General features: G+C 51.3%; 5 protein-coding genes across 6 annotated transcripts; 4 read left to right on the top strand and 1 right to left on the bottom strand.

Moving 5' to 3' along the window:
• Positions 1–165: 165 nt before the first annotated feature.
• Positions 166–3322, top strand: FVEG_13117 (hypothetical protein). The gene is made up of 4 exons (XM_018902496.1): positions 166–730; positions 800–936; positions 986–989; positions 1076–3322. Exons 1-4 carry the CDS (start codon positions 675–677, stop codon positions 3063–3065), a joined length of 2187 nt encoding a protein of 728 aa, XP_018761256.1. The 5' UTR covers positions 166–674; the 3' UTR covers positions 3066–3322.
• A 178-nt stretch (positions 3323–3500) lies between these two features.
• FVEG_13116 (hypothetical protein) lies at positions 3501–6844 on the top strand. Its single transcript, XM_018902495.1, has 2 exons — positions 3501–4176; positions 4233–6844. The coding sequence occupies exons 1-2, from the start codon at positions 3957–3959 to the stop codon at positions 5237–5239; spliced, it is 1227 nt and encodes a 408-aa protein (XP_018761255.1). The 5' UTR covers positions 3501–3956; the 3' UTR covers positions 5240–6844.
• Positions 5303–8510, bottom strand: FVEG_17453 (hypothetical protein). The gene is made up of 2 exons (XM_018906708.1): positions 7808–8510; positions 5303–7757 (listed from the first exon to the last, which is right to left on the bottom strand). The coding sequence occupies exon 2, from the start codon at positions 7014–7016 to the stop codon at positions 6543–6545; it is 474 nt and encodes a 157-aa protein (XP_018761254.1). The 5' UTR covers positions 7017–7757; positions 7808–8510; the 3' UTR covers positions 5303–6542.
• FVEG_13115 (hypothetical protein) lies at positions 8397–14782 on the top strand. Of its 2 annotated transcripts, XM_018902494.1 has the most exons (3): positions 8495–10818; positions 10884–12484; positions 12552–14693. In XM_018902494.1, the coding sequence occupies exons 2-3, from the start codon at positions 11968–11970 to the stop codon at positions 13913–13915; spliced, it is 1881 nt and encodes a 626-aa protein (XP_018761253.1). In that variant the 5' UTR covers positions 8495–10818; positions 10884–11967; the 3' UTR covers positions 13916–14693. The 2 variants fall into 2 exon arrangements, with proteins under 2 accessions (XP_018761252.1, XP_018761253.1); XM_018902493.1 differs by having other exon boundaries at positions 8397–12484; positions 12552–14782.
• Positions 14783–15161: 379 nt separating this feature from the next.
• Positions 15162–16097, top strand: FVEG_13114 (hypothetical protein; the record flags this gene model as incomplete). The annotated part of the gene is made up of 1 exon (XM_018902492.1): positions 15162–16097. One exon carries the CDS (start codon positions 15162–15164, stop codon positions 16095–16097), a length of 936 nt encoding a protein of 311 aa, XP_018761251.1.
• Between the last annotated feature and the right edge of the window lie 464 nt (positions 16098–16561).

Consider the following 16561-nt stretch of genomic DNA (forward strand, 5'->3'; position numbering starts at 1 on the left):
CTTGCCTCGTCCGCCCAGCGATCAACGGAACCGCCGTTACAGGTAATTGAGCTTCTAGATCCCTTTAGACACGTCAAAAATTGGTAAGTTTAGCTATCAGCTGTTAAAAGACTCAGCTCAATTATCAAGATTATCTCCTCAAAAAGTCAATTCAACGTCTGGTGGAGGTGACTAACAAATATAAACCTTGCTTCATCTTGCTTGGCTCTCTCCACATTCGCCCTCTCCCTTTCCCCCCTGCTTCTTCTTCTAATTAATGAACTCGTTGCTTCTCTTCTTCACACGTGAGAATAATATCTCTTCTTCGAGTGTGCCGTTGCTATCATCCCACTCAATTTCGGGGTCTCACCTCATGACAAACGCCGCTGACGTTGAAAGCTTCCACCGATAGGCTCTGCACTTTGGCTTAGCCAGGTACGGCACAGCACAGCACAGCAGAGTTGGGTCCAGTCGGTACATCAAGGCCCGTCCCCTGTAAGCTCCAAAACCGAGTACCGAGCTGGTCCCCCCCCGTTCTACTTTACCAGAACGGCTTCTCGTCTCTGCGCGAGCGGGCTTCTCCTCACACAAACGATCTTCCCTTTCGAGCCTTGAACCAACAAGCAAGTCGTGTCTATTCTGTCTTGGGGTTTTTCTGTTCTGTTTGTTGGTGGAACCCCTGGTACCTGTAAATCATGGAGATCCAGTTCTCGATCCCTATCACTGGAGGGCGATCCAACAGCTCGGCGCCGTAAGCCAGAAACCCTTGTCGCACACAATATGGATCCGAGCTGAGCTGACTTTCCGTCCTGACTTTTAGTTCTTCTTCGAGTACAGACACTGAGAGATCTGCAAATGCGACGGCTTCAAGGGCTGGTACGCATCGATTTGCACTTGAGACAAGGGCACGACATACAAGACGAAGCTCCAGTAGAGCTCGCACGGGCTGTGCTACATGTGAGTTTGGTGCATGTCTTCCGTGAGTCTGTTACTAATGGCTTCTTAGGCAAGTAAGTGTCATGCCATGCAGTTGGGTCGCATGAACTCAATTCCTTGGGGTGCAGATGGCGTAAAGAAAGGCACTAACATCGTGAAGAAAACGACATGTCAAATGCGACGAGACTAAACCAGCCTGTCTCAATTGTTTAAAATGGCGAGGCTCATGCGATGGCTATGGCGACGCAGCAGCTACACCCGCCGAGAGCGCCACCGAACCTCGTCCGCGCTCAACCGCCTCAAGATCAAAAGCAACAGCGAATTCTGCGACTAAATCCCGTGCAACGTCCAAGATCAAGATTACTACAGGTTCAACGGCTGTTGTGAAAGCAAGACCACCGACAATCCCCGAAGAACCTGCAATCAACACCATCTGCTTCACAAGTAGTGAGCAGCGATCTTACTTTGACGAATGGTCGGCTCTTAGTGTCGGGTTCCTTAGTGGAGGACTCGGAGACTCAAGATTATGGACGACTACAATGCCTCAACTTACACTACAGGAACCGTCACTGAGGTATGCCGCTATGGCAGTAGGTGCACTACGTAAAGCTTCCAACGTTGAGTTTGAAGCATCTTCACCAGGGAATGAACTTGCAGGCGACAATAAGCACTACCTCAACGCAATTGTCTACTACTGCGAGGCTCTACAACTGCAAGCCAGAGCCAGACCAACGAAAGAGGGTCTCCGGACAGCGATGTTGGCGTCTCTGCTGTTCATCTGCTTCGAAGCGCAACGGGGAAACATGCCTGCAGCTCTCAAGCACATCACTCACGGCTTCAGTATGCTGAACGAGCTTGCGGCTTGTACCGACAAAGCTCCCAGTCTTGTCAGAATCGCCCCGGCGCCTCCTGCTCTAGTCCAGGAGATCCTTGATTGTTACAAACCCCTGGAACTCCAGTCACGATCATTTATGGGCTCGTATAAGAAGTTCTTCTTCCCACCGAAACCGCCCGCAGTCGCCGCAAAGCAGGCTCCTCCCTCACAAACGGCCAGTCCTCGCTCGGTATCGAGTCCACCAAGTCAGCCTGGTACGCCGTGGGCGAACGCATCTTCAAGTCAACAGAACCCAGTTGGTCTTCCGAGTCCACAGAGCCAAGCGAGCCCGCAGGCCATGTCAGACCAGCAAACACCTCCTGGAGCGCCTCCGCAGAGGCCCCCGGGTATTGCTCCATTCACGAAGCACTCACCATACTTCAGGCCGAAGCAGACGAACATCAGGGTGATTGAGGATATGCCGGCTGTTTTCAGCTCGTTGGACGAAGCCCATGGTTACTGGACGTTACTGCAGAGGCAGCTTGTGCAGTACATTCCTCTTCTGACAGCGACGACGGCGCAGCTTGCTTTGACCAAAGTGAGAGATATGAGGGAACTGGAAATGAAGCTAGACAGCGTGAGGCAAAACCCGCGGATCTCAAAGTTTCTGGAGGAATCCAGGCATTGGCTTCAGCGATGGTCAACATCCTTCAGTCCCCTGCTTCAAACCGCGCAGGACAATCGCCAGAACGATGAGCAGTCGTATCTACAAGCGATCAACTTCCATATCGAGTTTCTCATCCTTTACATTTACACCGCCATGCCACGATACTCTGGCGTCGAAACAGCAAAGGACCTCACGCCACAATACCGGGAGCTCAACGCCATTGCCGAGACTCTAATCGCATCCCGTCCCAACTGCGGTTTCGCAATGGACTCAGGCTGGACATGGCCCCTCTTCGTTTCAGCATTCGGCTGCCGCGATCCAGAAGTCAAACACGACGCCATTCGCATTCTAGGGAAATATCCCATCCGCAACGCCCTCCGTGACAGTCGTGTCTTCCGCGCCATCGCCCTGAAGAACCTTGAAGTCGAAGCCATGAACGCAATGGAGGGCGATGAAGACGAGCAGTGGTTACGACTGAGGAGGAGAGAGCTCGTCTTTGAGGATCTGGGGATGAACATTATATTTCGGTATGCGGAGAAGAATCAGGCCACGGGGGAGTGGGAGCTCATTGAGGAGGTAGCGGCGTTCATGGTTGGCGAGGACGGGCAGTTGAATTGGCATAGACAGCCTATCTCGGAGTCGGTGTCGATTCTTTCGGGAGTTTGTTAAGGGAGTTTTGATGGGTTAGAGGAGGACTTGGATAGATAGCAAGCGTGGGAGTTTTGGCGTGCGTGCTTTTATGCTACGACGATGGCCATTATGGATCTTACGACTTGTTTTAGGGAGTTCTAGTAATTTGACGTTATCGAGACGTGTTGATAGCGTCCGCTGTGAACCTCGTTCATCGTTCAATGGTTGCATGAACCGGCAAAACACTCTGGCTGAGTCAAGGCTCATGTCGCAAGACTGATATATGTAGATTGCGGTTTTTGTTACTTTGTTTGACCAGTATTTGCTGTTTTATACTGCTGTCAATTTGGTAGCATCGAGTCATTGTTTGTCGACTCATGCTATTTTCACGTGCAATCAGCAATTGGCCACAAGCAGACTGCAAAACTACAGTATAGAGATACACTATAAGTAAATCATCATCAGAAAGGTACTGGGGTCCTATAAGAATAGTATTTGAGGCCATATGTACCATTATCTGCCCTTATTCTCACTCTCATTCATCCCTTTCAACTGCCAAGTTTAGGGTATCTACCTCGGGCGCAGATGCCGAGGTCGTCGGCCTCAGGCACGCGCCACCTCCACATTCTGAGCGAGGGCAGGCACTTGGACGGGAAGTGACGTGCCTGTGCCTCGGGGTTCGGCGGGCCAAAGCGAATCCCCAAGCCCAATGCAGCTGTGCTGAGCTGGCAGCACCTCTCTCCCACTCATTCATTCCATCATCACCGACTATCTATCACCATCATCGTCCCTATCAATACCGCCGATAGCGCGTCATGGCTGGCGACTGATTCCAATCCCGCCAACGACCGACTTCACGCGCGCTCCGCTCCTTTATCATCGCTGCTCCCCTTGTCCGATCATCGCCGACCGGCTGGAGAGACGGAGAATATGGACCCTCCTCTGAAGCGCGACGTGCCTGCTTCGGCTGCGAATCCTACTACATTACCATCTGCTACGACGAATAAACAAAAGAAGAAACCTTCGCTCGGTCGCATTCTGTCATTACCGCCCAAATGGCTGTCTACGTATGAGGAGTTCATAACCAAGAATGCCGGTCAGGTGTCACAGATTGAGAGCGCTCTACGGAGCTTAACATATATAATTCCAGGTAAGCTTGTCCGGGCTGAGTGCTCAAGCTTGGAGCTGTTTCTAATGAATGGATAGGCCGCTTTCGCGATGCCGAAATCGCATCAGAGTCAATCCACTCTGGTGTTCAACTTCTATCTCTCTACCATGACTCTCTCCTCCAAAAGGCCATCGCGCGTCTGCCGATGGCGAGCATGCCATCAGCACATGCTCGATATACACGATATTGGACGCAACGGAGTGGTGCATACCGAAGAATAGCTATGTTTTTGCAAATGATCATCTACACAGAGATGCTATGGGAGATGACAGCCAAACGACGAGGTGGCGAGAAGTCACGGTGGAAAGTAGTCGTGATTCTGGAAGCACTTAAGGCCTTCTGCCGTCTTCTGCTCCTGCGCATCACACGGTCGCGTCCACTGGTCACGCCTGTGCTGCCTGAACGCGAGCCCATCCCTGAAGATGCGGCCACGGATGAAGAGGAAGAGATTGCATACAGAAGTGAAAGTGAACTCATGGACGACGTTTCGGTGAACGGTTCTGTGTCAGGATCTTCGCGGGACATGAAACCCGCGCACGAGCGTGAATGGACCATGCCCCGAACAGGAATGAGTTTACCATCATTACCAGAGGGAGGAGACATCAGCTCGTATCTGCTGGGTCGCGTGCTTACAGCTGACGACATCAAACCCGCGACCAAGCTCCTCAATCAACTACAGGGAAGTGGTCAGGGTGCTGAGATACTGCAGATCCTGTCACCGCTTATCTACGCTTCAGCCATGGCCTACAACATCAGGAGAGGTGGCGACAAGAAGAACTGGACCCCTTGGTTGATCGGCTTTGCAGTCGAGTATGCTGCCCGGCAATTACGAGACCGAGGGCTACGAACTACATCCCTTGAGCGGGAAGAATGGAGTAAGCGTGGTTGGGCCATGGGTTGGTGGGCGATGAGGGGCGCCGCATACGAGAACATCACCAAGGGAGTCGTCGGAGGTGTAACCAAGAGAATGCCCTCCTTCATCGGTGGTATCCTCGAGGACTACGAGTACCTCTGGGAGAACTACTACTTTAGCACGAGTGCATAAAGTGTACTACGTACTCACTCACTGCACTGAACTTGGCTTGGAAAGCGGACCATGTCGTCTCATGTACATTGAAGATTATACTTCGCCGAGACATGTCGGCTGACGATCTCGGCTACTGGACGTTTTGGAAACAACTTTTTCTTCCAAGTAAACATTACGGGCCATAGCATATACGATCGGCAGATGGGCAAAGGACGGCTAGCCATGCGAGCATTGACTTTTGACTTTGATGAATACCCGATTTGGAATACAACTCTCGCGCCGGTGTTGCACGATTGCTCTTCAGCTCTGCCCGTGCGGTCTGGTCTTTCCCCAAAGCCCCAAGCCCAAGCCTAAGATCGAAAGTTGGAGCCCTCCTCTCCGATCCCATTCGGAGCGATCAGGCATAGTGTTTCTCTGATCGTCCCTGATGGGGGGTTTTGGGCTTTCAACTCTGGGTGGTGCGGGTGTCTTAGATGGACGACGATTGCAAGGGTTCGCACGGACGAGAGCACAAACCTGACGATCAGTTACACCTTGATCACTGTACGAGTTATTTTTTGTCTCTATCTCTTCTTCTCTATAGTTTAATAAGGAAACGAAATGTAATCATCCAAGAAAAGTAACGGCGAACTAGGATCGGGACTAGAAAATCGGTGACGTTTTAGTGGAAAGGGGGTGGAGCGGGGTGTAGGCCAAGTGAAAGGCAAGCAAGCGAATGGAACTCAACTCAACTCAACTCGAGCCAGCTCGACTCCAGTGCGCGTGGCAGTGCTCGGCCGAGAACATGAAGCCCCTGTAGATGGAACGGTACCTGACAGAGTATGTAGGGTCCGTAAGGAGGGAGAAAAGACCCCGATTCCGTTCGGGACTCTGCGGCTTCCATTTGCACGACGAACGACAAAGACGGAGGTGCCGGGGTGTGGAGGAGGTGGCGCACTCGGAGCCGGTGCGTTTGGAGGCTGGTTTCATGTTGATTTGGAGGAGCGTGCAGTGGGCTGTTGTGTTCAACAGTCGTTTCCCTTATGTTGAGAGAATCTTTTCAGCTGAAAAAAAAGAGAAGAGACAACATCTTCTCGAAAGAGACGGTGAACGAATTGCCGGAAATGTTATCTCGCAAAAAAACGTGGTGCTACGCCGGTCCCTTGCATGCAATACATATTTGCCCTTTTATATATACCAAAACGGCCAGGGTATGGACGGTATATCGCTCCTTTGGTATAGAAACGTTCTGTTCCCGAGCAAGGTACCATGCTTAAAAAAAAAAAAAAAACCACACCCTTCATCCCCTATTTCTTACCGTGCCTCTCTCTGTGTGTCTTTTTTATCTCCGGGCTATCTCAGCTGGGTAATTGTGTGCTGCGCGATGCGGTGCGTAGGTACCCGAGCCAAGGATGGTGAAACGTTTGACGTTGGTGATTTTTCTCTGTTGAAGAGGGGGCTGAACGGGAAATGCGGGAGGACTAAAAGCAACGATACAATTAAAAATAAATGCAGACGAGTACAAAGAGCTTATTAAGACGAGAAAGAGTTTTGGTCGATGTGGGACAGTGACACATTGTACATTGTAGTGTTCATGGTTAAACATAGAAACATGAACCCAATCCAAGGGATGGGTTAGAAAAGGGTCTTCAGCAGCGACATCCAATGCTTGTTGCATATGATCTGCTTTTAATGCTGGAATACGAAATGGGATCCGCAAATGGACTGAATCACGTTGTGTTGTGGATATGTATGTGCCTAAGGAGATTTTAGCCGTCATTGAAGAACACAAGCTAGACACAATCAGTGGCTGCATAAGTGCGTGTCTCTAATAGAGCGAGCGGAACTCGACGACGACATTTGATTGAGGATTCTCGTGACTTTGTGCCCTTGGGTTGAAATTAAAAGCACAGACCACGAGTCTCGGCGACCATGCCCAGAACATGATAGCGTCGTTGATCGGTTCATGTGATGATGATATGTAACCTCTGGTCCCTGACTAGAGCAGATATGGATAAACTCAAAGACCAGTACCTTAACGATGCGACCATGAAAAAGAAAATATAACTCTATACGCGGGTTTGCTGGAGCAATGTCGTGAACTGTGGGTAATGAATCAGATGTTTGCTAGGGAGTCTAATCGGCGCCGACAGAGCGTTGTCAGGGCGGGATGCAACTCTAACATCGTCATCATCAAGGTTCTCGACCTCTTGGATCGTCATGGTTTCATTGCTTTTCTGTTCTGTCTGTCGGTCAGAATGGACTCAACGGCCGGCGAAAGGGGGCGGGACATGGGGAGTCGTGATACGCGAAATGATGCACGTAAGAGCGAGCGAGCGAGCTTCTCGAACTTGAACAGTGCGTGCGTGACCCAAGCTTTACTGCTAGTTAGCTTCTGGTTTAATCTCCCAGAGCCAAGACAAGTTTTTTGACGATTGACAGCAGCGGGATATTTCCTCTTGTTGCAGATACGGTAGACACCATTTGCAGATGCAGACAGCCGAGCTGAGGCTGTTGAGCTCGGTTGGGCTCGTTTAAGTTGTTTGTTGTCTTCATCCTGACAAGAGTCAGGCAATTTCCACATGTGCCGCGCCAGTAAAAGCTTACCCCTGTGCTGGGACGCATTAAAGACCCTAGTTCATCATCAATGTTGCTTAATGCCCGGCCGGGGAACTTTCAATTACAGTGCTGAGAGGTACCAGGTCAATTCGCCTCGCTCGAAAAAAAAAAAGGGAGCAGACGAAAACGCAAACTCATTGAGGGTCCTTCGGCGTTTGCCTTGTCGTTCGTTGCGCGTGGAGAGGCCAAGACGGGAGGAGATAGGTAAGCGATGACGATGATGACAGCGGCATCCAGGGGTTGAGAGCTAGACTCACTCATGGTAATTGCTGTTAGTTTGTACTGTATAGCAGATCCAACCACAGCGTTGCGTTGCTCGTCTGCCCCTTGCGTTTCTCTCTGATGAGAGTTACGGATACTGGCATTTGATCAGGTAGAAACCAGTTCAGTCCGGGCTGATTGGAGAGGCGTCAAGGTGCGACGTTGAAGTGCAGACACGATGGTGCCATAAATCACTACAGGTCAGAAAGGCTAGCCTACTAACAGTAAGCCCAGTCGCTCAACCAACCCCGACCCCCAGCTCCAGCCTCAGCTTCAGACCCAGCCACAGTAACAGACAGACAGGCTTGTTGATCATCCTGGACGCTTTGAAATCGAGCTGTAATCCGGATGTTGAATGCTGACCTGACCGAAGGAAGTGAATTATCGTTACCTGGTCATTTATGATTTGAATGAATGGTCTGGTCTTGGCCCGGCACATGTCATGATCCATGCCTGATAGTTCGACAGCCGCTGTAACCTCACAGCGGAACTCTTTTCAGCGTAACAACCAACCTGACCCGACCCTTCAAAAAACGGGAGAGACCCTCTTCTAGGTACGGATACAGTATTCTTTTCTTCTTTTCGGTCGCTACCCATGTTAATATAGAGCCACGGACACGACATCATTCGAGCCAAGGATGTTGCTCCTTTTCTCGTCGGGGCCTTCCCCTCGGACCAAATACAGGTAGTGGCTGATTGGCGGAAAACCGTTTCGAAACGCTCGACGGGCGGCGTCGACGGTTATCTTCTGTCTCATTCCAGTGCAGACACTACTACACAGTAAACTCTTCTCTGCCTGGCTAGGCTGGCTGCTGGCTGGCCGTTTTGGATCGCGACCCTTGAATTGATGGCTGTTTGTTCCTTGCCGTTGCTGTTTCAGGTGAGCATAGCTGTTACAGCGCGGGTTCCGGGTTCAAGAGCCAGATCAGATCAGCATTTTCCGCCCAGAAAGGCTGGGAGCACGTTTTGACCTGGGTGGCTAAAAGAAGTGTGTGCCTCTACGGGACCTACGGGTAGCCCAAAATTGATCTGATTGACTGGTTCAATCCCAGAGATTGCCCAGAAAAACGTGGTAATCCCTATCATCGTCAGCTAGCAAAGAACAGCTCTGATAACAAGGGACGTGCCCACGGAGGTTACTACCTTGATCGAGCGAAACCCCGGAGCAGAGAGAAGGGATTTGGAAGTAGACAGCCCAGGATCAGCAACCGGGCTCTTTAGCACAAGGACGCTTGGGCAAAGGGCGCCGCCTTATTGTAATGTTCATGGGCAATGGATCTTGTCTCTGTGGATCGATCATATGCGATGCTCGTGTCATGGGAAATTCGCATTCTCAACAGATTCATTACGGCCTTCCTTCTCTTCTCAATGACATACAGAACAGATAGGACTCTCGCTTCTCGGTCTCCCGAACACGACCCCATGTCGATTCTTGTCGCTCTGTGCCTGCAGCCGATGCGCGGGACAGGGGCAATCAATCCTATTTCCTTGATCAGCCAAGACAGAGAGACATTGCATTAAAAGCGACAACGCAAACTTGAACACAAGCAAGCAGGCAGGTAATCGAATTGCTGCTATCTTTAGAGTCAATATGTGGTGAAACACCAGTATTTCTTGTTTGTATGGCTACAGCACACACTGATACACCATCACGAGATGTTTTGGCTGTCTGTCATGTAACAAGTGAGCTGGCGCCTTTTCTGTCGCTGGCTGTTTTGACTCAAAGCTCCCACCATCCATCGATGCGTTCTTGGGATTGATTGACTGCCAGGACCTGGTTCTGAGTCCCCCCCAGCTCCTGTTGGCTTGGTGCTTGGCTTGGCTTCTGGTCTTGGCTAGGCCGGTTTCTGCTGCAAGACCCCCTGTCCTGGCTCCTGGGCTCGTCATTGACCCCTGGTACCGCTTCGACCCAAACAGAACAGGGATGTGCCTGTCTCGTTCGCCCATCAGGTCCCGCCTGTCGGTCGACGGCGCGAGAGAGGGAGATCTCGTTGTTATGACGCTCCAGAAGAGAGATCGTGATGAGTTGAGAGACGAGGCAAAGATGAGATGGATAGATGGGGATAGGGAGGGGATGTGAGTGAGATCGTCGCTGTTTGCTTAGTAGAGCGGTTATCGAAACGAATCGACGGGAGCCATTCAGATGATGACAGTAGCGCTCTCCATTACATTGCCTACCTACCTGGCTACGTGCTTCTACAACGGCTTCATCCGCGAATAGGGACTTCGGTAGTGAAGCACAACGTGCTGTAAGGTAAGCAGGCGTACATTGGCAATGCACCTCAGTCAATCAATAGGATCCTTCCTGTACGTCACGTCACTAATTCAACTGTACCTGTCGATTTTTATCTCCTACCTTATCCTTGAATCTTTCCTCGATCCCATCTCCCGGATGATTTTCTCCTCCTCCACATCCTCACTCCCTCACTCACTCACTCTATTCTCCTCCTCCTCCTCTCCCGTTCGTTCCATCTACACTCTCACACGGCACGGGGGAATAAGCTCTTCTATTTTTGGGGAAGCTCGTTCACTCGCACACGGGTAGTGACTTGAATGAGTGATCTTGGATTTCCTTCCTTCTTCATTTCCACACGGGAAACCTACCATCGCGGCTCGTCATTAATCATTAATTTTTGTGAAACTCTGGCTCAAGAGCCGGACAGTACGGGACGGGGCTTGGTACAGCCTACAGCCCAAAAAAGAGAGGAACAGGCCCCCAAAAAGACCGCAACAGCAAGGTACCCGAACCTAACCAAAGTGGTGCCCCATTTTAAACAACAGGGACAATTTTGATTGGCTAAAGCTCTATTTTTCGACCCCATTTGCTCCTTTCTAGGTTCTGCCCCAGTCCCAGTCTCGTGGGTTCTTTTTTGGGGCAGTCAGTCAGCCAAACTGCCAGACAGTCATTGAATTGAGTGAGAGGGCGAGCGAGTGGTGCCAGAATCACAAAACGACGCCTTCAAGCACGGGCTCCAAATCGGGCCCCGCCCCCCTTCTTCAGTGCGACAAGCTCCTTCCAGCAGCAGCGATAGCGCTGTTTCTTAGCTGTCGACAGCCGCAATTACAGCAGCAGCACAGAGCTACACAGACCAACTTTGCTGCACCCCCTAAACACCGACCAAAACACAAAAAAGGCACACAAAACACCAAAGGCGATCATTAATTAGTCGGAGAAATATCCTGGCTGCGCTACACGCCCCCTTTACCTTTCTGAGCCTACCTCTCTCTGCCCCATCAGCAAGCATCCGTCCATTCGTTCCGTCTTCTCTCCCCCCATCAGCCACTGATCTCTCAATCTACGGCGGATACTGTGCTTGTACCGAACGAGTCTGAAGACTCCAGCACCCCTAGTCTAGCTTGTTCCTCACTCCCACTCTCCCACTCCTACGACAAGAGATACCTACTCCCTGTAACCTCAAGCCTGTACCAACCAACGCTTGTGCTTGTCGCTGTCTGTCGCTGTCGCCGCAGCCTGCGCCTACTCCTACACTACCCTCCCCATCCCCCATTATCTTCCATCCTCTCCCGTCGTCGTCTCTTCACAACTCCAAGCTAACCGTCACCAACCTTTTTTTCTTTCGTTTCTCTCTTGTTTCTTTTGCTTCATATCCACTCTCGCTCAAAGGTCTTGGGACCTTAAACTCTCGCTTTTGTCCTTCGTTGTTCAATCGTTCCCGAAATCTGAACGGAACCTACTCATTCGCTACCTTACCCCGTATTATCCATCAGCTCATCCTCCTTCGACTTCAACCACATTCGCTTCAACAACCGCGTTATATCCAACTCAAAGTTTCAAAATCAGCTGACGAAACTCGAATATTATCGCATTGCTCCTCAATCTTGATTCACCTCGAAATTCAGATTTTCCCTCCATGTGAGCGGAGCCCATGGACCCGAGACAGAACCAGAATCAGCGACACTCAAGTCAGACCAGCAGCCCTCAGCAACACTTCGATTTCCAACAGCACAACATGTCGCAGCAACCGAGTCCTTCGCCTCAGCAGTCTCACGACGCGAACCCTCAGGATGTTCTCGCCGAGGCCCGTAAGAACCTTCAGGTCCTGATTGACTCAGGCATGTCCAAGGAGCTTCTGCACCAGCTGGTCGAAGGCGGCCATGGCCTCAACTTGAACCTCAGCGCGATGACAGCCATGCAAGGCATGCCTACGATTCCTTCTCAACCTCAGCAGACTCCCTTTAGCCAGCAACCTCCCAACCCGAGTCAAACGGCCCCTACTGCTTCGCTCGCTCCCCCACCACCCATGCGATGCCCTCCTCCGCCTCCTGTTGCCTCCAATGGCCCCAGTATGCAGACAGTGACGACGACTCCTAATAGCGTTCCATCCACTTCCACGACCCCTTCAGCTGAGATTAAGCACGAAATCATTTCCGAGGATATGAACTGTATGTGAAGCTTGCTCAACAACGAAACCCCGGCCCCTAGAAGTTTGCTAACATTGATGCTTAAAAGTTCCCAACCCAGCCATGTTTCTTCCCCCGCAAGCTGCGTTTAGCCATCGCCCTCGCATCTCGGTTTCCTCGACGAGCTCCGGTTCTTCTGGACATGCTTCCATCTGGTCGACCAACTCGGGACAGTCTTCGATGTCTTGGCAGTCCGCTTCTACTGGCAACCGATCGCAGGCGCCGCTCCCTATCCCCCCTTCCAGCTCCTTGAACGGACTCGGTCCCATGAGTGCCCCGGTCGGCACAGCTGGTAAGACCAACATTTATTGGTGCACCTCGTGTGAGACCAGCTTCAAGCGCAAGTACGACTGGAAGCGCCACGAGGATGAGTTTCACGAGCGCTGGCGCAAGTATCCTTGTCCCGAGCCTGGATGTAACCGCAGCTTCTGGGGATCCAACTCGTTCAATCAGCATCACAAGCAATGCCACGGATGCAAGACTTGCCCTCACGCCGAAAAGGTGGTCAAGTTCCTCCGAAAGCGCAAGTACTGGGCGTGCGGCTTCTGCTCTGCCCTCCACCCTGCCCGTGAGCGCCACGTCGAACACGTTGCTCGACACTTCGAGTCGGGTATGACAAAGGGTGACTGGATGCATTCTCGCGTTGTGTATGGTCTACTCCACCAGCCTCTGATCCACGAGGCTTGGGACGCTTTGGTTGTGAGCAAGCAGGCCGAGTACAATGGCCGACGACCCCAGTTCAGTTGGCACCCAAGCAAGACTGGCCGTGCCCAAGGTTTCCTCGAGAACGAGAATCCCGGCCAGCTCCAGGACCTGCTAGAGTTCTTCTCCGGAGATGAAGGTGAAGCTCAGTGGATTGTCAGCGTTGCGTACGACCTGGCCGATATTGTTCTTACCTCAGCACCAATCCCTTCTCCTCAGTACTCACACGCCAGCCTTGGACCCCAGGGCTTTACACACGACCCACGAATGTCGTTTATGCCGCTGCCAACCCAGGGCCACGCAGGTCATCAGTCTCTGATGCCTTCACCTGACCCTCAGCAGACCCAATTCAACTCGCCGTTCCGAAACACGATAATGGTGCCCTCTCAACAATTCCCCTCACCCTCAAGACCGTCGCCAGACTCTTCGTCCCACTCACCGATGGGACCTTCGACATCACCGTTGATGCCGCCACCAGCGCCTTCTCCGCTCGAGAAGCGTGAGCTGCCACCACCCCCTCACTCACAGGGCCACGACGCTGGTGAGTCAATGATGGACTTTGAGTACTCGCCAGCACCGCCGCCTGTCTTGTTTGACGACTGGGAGAGTCTCACAGGCTCTGTTGTCGAGCAGCCTGGCCAGCAGCACGACGGTGCCACAAGTGGCTGGGGAATGGTGCAATATTTCAATGACCCCCGTGTCACCTCATGAGCTTAAGCTAGCCGCCCACAACACACTCTTTGACTTTCGGACATTACTGAGCCATCTGATTTGCTAGCCCAGTTTTGGGTTCCCCCACGTTTTCCTTGAATCGAGTCAACAACAACCCTTGCGGACGTCTTGGTGTTCCTGCAAGCATTTTCCTTTTTTTGTTTTTCCTTAGTAGATAATGATAATACCCCTTCATCGAGACGACAGGTGAGGGCATCTGGATTGTTTTTTTATCTTGTCACGGCAGGCTGAAAGAAATGTATTGGGCTTATCATGTCCTGGTCCTGGATCAAAAGGGTGGAGTTGGGTGATGCAGCTGTCCTGTCGTCCTTTGTTTCCTTTTATGTCATTGATGGATGAGAATATATGGGAGTAACTTGGGTTGGTGGATTGAATAAGGGACAAAAACCGGTGGTTAGTGAGAGAGTGAGTGAGGATAGATGTGTACTGGCATCGAGGTTGGTGCGCATTTACAGCGACGCTGAAGAGCCATATGCTGTAAGATAGGATAGGAAGAGAGACAGAGAAACAAGCAAGAAAGGAATAGAGAACCCGGAAGGGACGGATTTGAATGAATGAGTGCGTCAGAGGCTGAAATATATGGGATTGGGCTGAGGAATGTAGGGGAAATGAGGAGGTGTCTGAGACAATTGGTTGGCATGTACTGTACTGTACCTAGTCTAGGGAGATGTATGTCTTGGATCTATTTGGGTGCATGTAGATATAGTCACGAGTTACGATGCGTTGAGCTGTAATACACACTGAGTTTTTACTTTGACCTTGAAGCTACAGACCGACCATGATGAGATAGATGGCTTAGTTGGTGGGGAGTCGATAAGTCATTACCAGACAAAACTCTTCCGCGGCGTACAAGTGAATGATGAAGTCATTACATGAACTCTTTGGCCTGAAGAGAACATACAAGATGCGCTGGTGAAGAAAATGGGCTTGTTTGTTCTTTGTTCTTATCTCGTGGTTGTGCGCCTTTGTTCATTCACTTGGTGTACATGGGTGAAGACAGTGGTGGCAGCCTCATGTACATCACCAAAGTCCATTATTGTTCCAGCAATGTCAACTTTTCATGAATAACTATTTAACCAAGATGATAGTACCTCGCAGCATCTCATCTTCCCTCCTCAACGTCAACAGCTCTGAGAATACTCACAGTAGACAACATCACAGCTCAGGTAATCTTCAGCTTCACTAACAAACCAACACAATAAAACACCAGGACCCTTCACCCATCATGTCTAGACACAGCAAGCGCTCAACCCGCAAGGTCGGCTTCCTTGACGCCCTAGGCCAATGGACAATGGGCCCCTCTCTCAAGCGCAGCTCCCGCTGCCGTCGTCACCCACGCAGCACAACAGCAACCCGCGAAGCCCGCCTCGCAAACGCCCCGAAGGATCTTAACCTCACAGCCCGTCAATGGCGCCAGTACGCCGATGTTCCTCCGGAGCCACAAGATGAGTGCGACTGCAGTGACTGCGGTGAGGACCATTCTGACGATGAGCAGACACCGCTTATGAGTGGTGAGCCCGTGCAGAGGATCTGCTCCAAGTGGTCGCACTCTGAAGGGTCAGCGTTCACGCGTAAGCCGGAGCCTGTTCATAGAGATTCGGGGCTGAATAGGATTCTGGGAAGGGTTGAGGCTGAGATGGCGGAGGAGCAGAGGCTTAGACATCGGGTGAGTTATGACGCTGGTAATGACGCGCTGTTTGCAAACATTCCTCGTCGGGATCAGAGGACTCAAGGTGAATTCATCGTGCACCGTCATCGTCTCGGCGACGGAGAGGATTTTCTTGCAGTTGATACCTTTGGACACGGTGATTCAGGCCATCGCGAGGCAGATGTTCAGTCCGTACGCTCATCGCAGTTCTTTGAGAACCCTCGTGAAGCACCCGCCGTTCCTCCAGATGCCTGGACTCCATCGGTTCAGCATGTCCCCGAGAGTGCAAAGACTAGGATTCAGTCTTGGAGGGATTGCGTTGATGATGGGCCGGAGCCGGAGCCGGAGCCTTCGGTGTTTGGGGGCAGTAATGCTCCGACAGTTTGGCCGGGGAGTGGAGAGACGATTGTGCCGGATGATAGCCTCACGGAGGTTGTTGTGCGGAATAGTCGGGGGTCTTCGAAGAAGGAGTCGAAGGGTCGTGGAAGTAGACGGCATTCGAAGAGGAAGTGAGTGGCTGAGAGAAGATGAGTGAGTTAATGAATGAGAGGTGAGATTGGTGTAAGGTAAGTCTTTTGGTATAAATCAGTGAGAAAGAGAGGGAGAGGGAGAGAGGAAGAGGGTAAGTATTGATAGCTACGTCTTAGTGAGAGACCTAGACTGAACCTTGAGAGGTAAGTACAACAATAAATCCCCTTTGTCTGTAATATTTGTCTGATACTGATTTGATGCTGGGTGATGTGATTGTAGTAGTGATTGTAAGTGGGTGGCCTCAGCTGACGGGGACTGAATGGCAGACTGACAGACTCAATGCCAATGCTGATGGTCCTCTATTGTCGCAAGAGTTATATACAGTGATCAATTGATAGGATAGATCAATTGAGTTGACTTACACCAACCTTGAGACCCTTGCCCCTTGCTTCGGCTCCACAAAGTATCGTATCGTACCGCATGTCACTAAGACACATCGGGCCATC

This window comes from Fusarium verticillioides, chromosome 6 (genome assembly GCF_000149555.1).
Source record: "Fusarium verticillioides 7600 chromosome 6, whole genome shotgun sequence".
In the NCBI taxonomy this organism is placed as follows: Eukaryota; Fungi; Ascomycota; class Sordariomycetes; order Hypocreales; family Nectriaceae; genus Fusarium; species Fusarium verticillioides.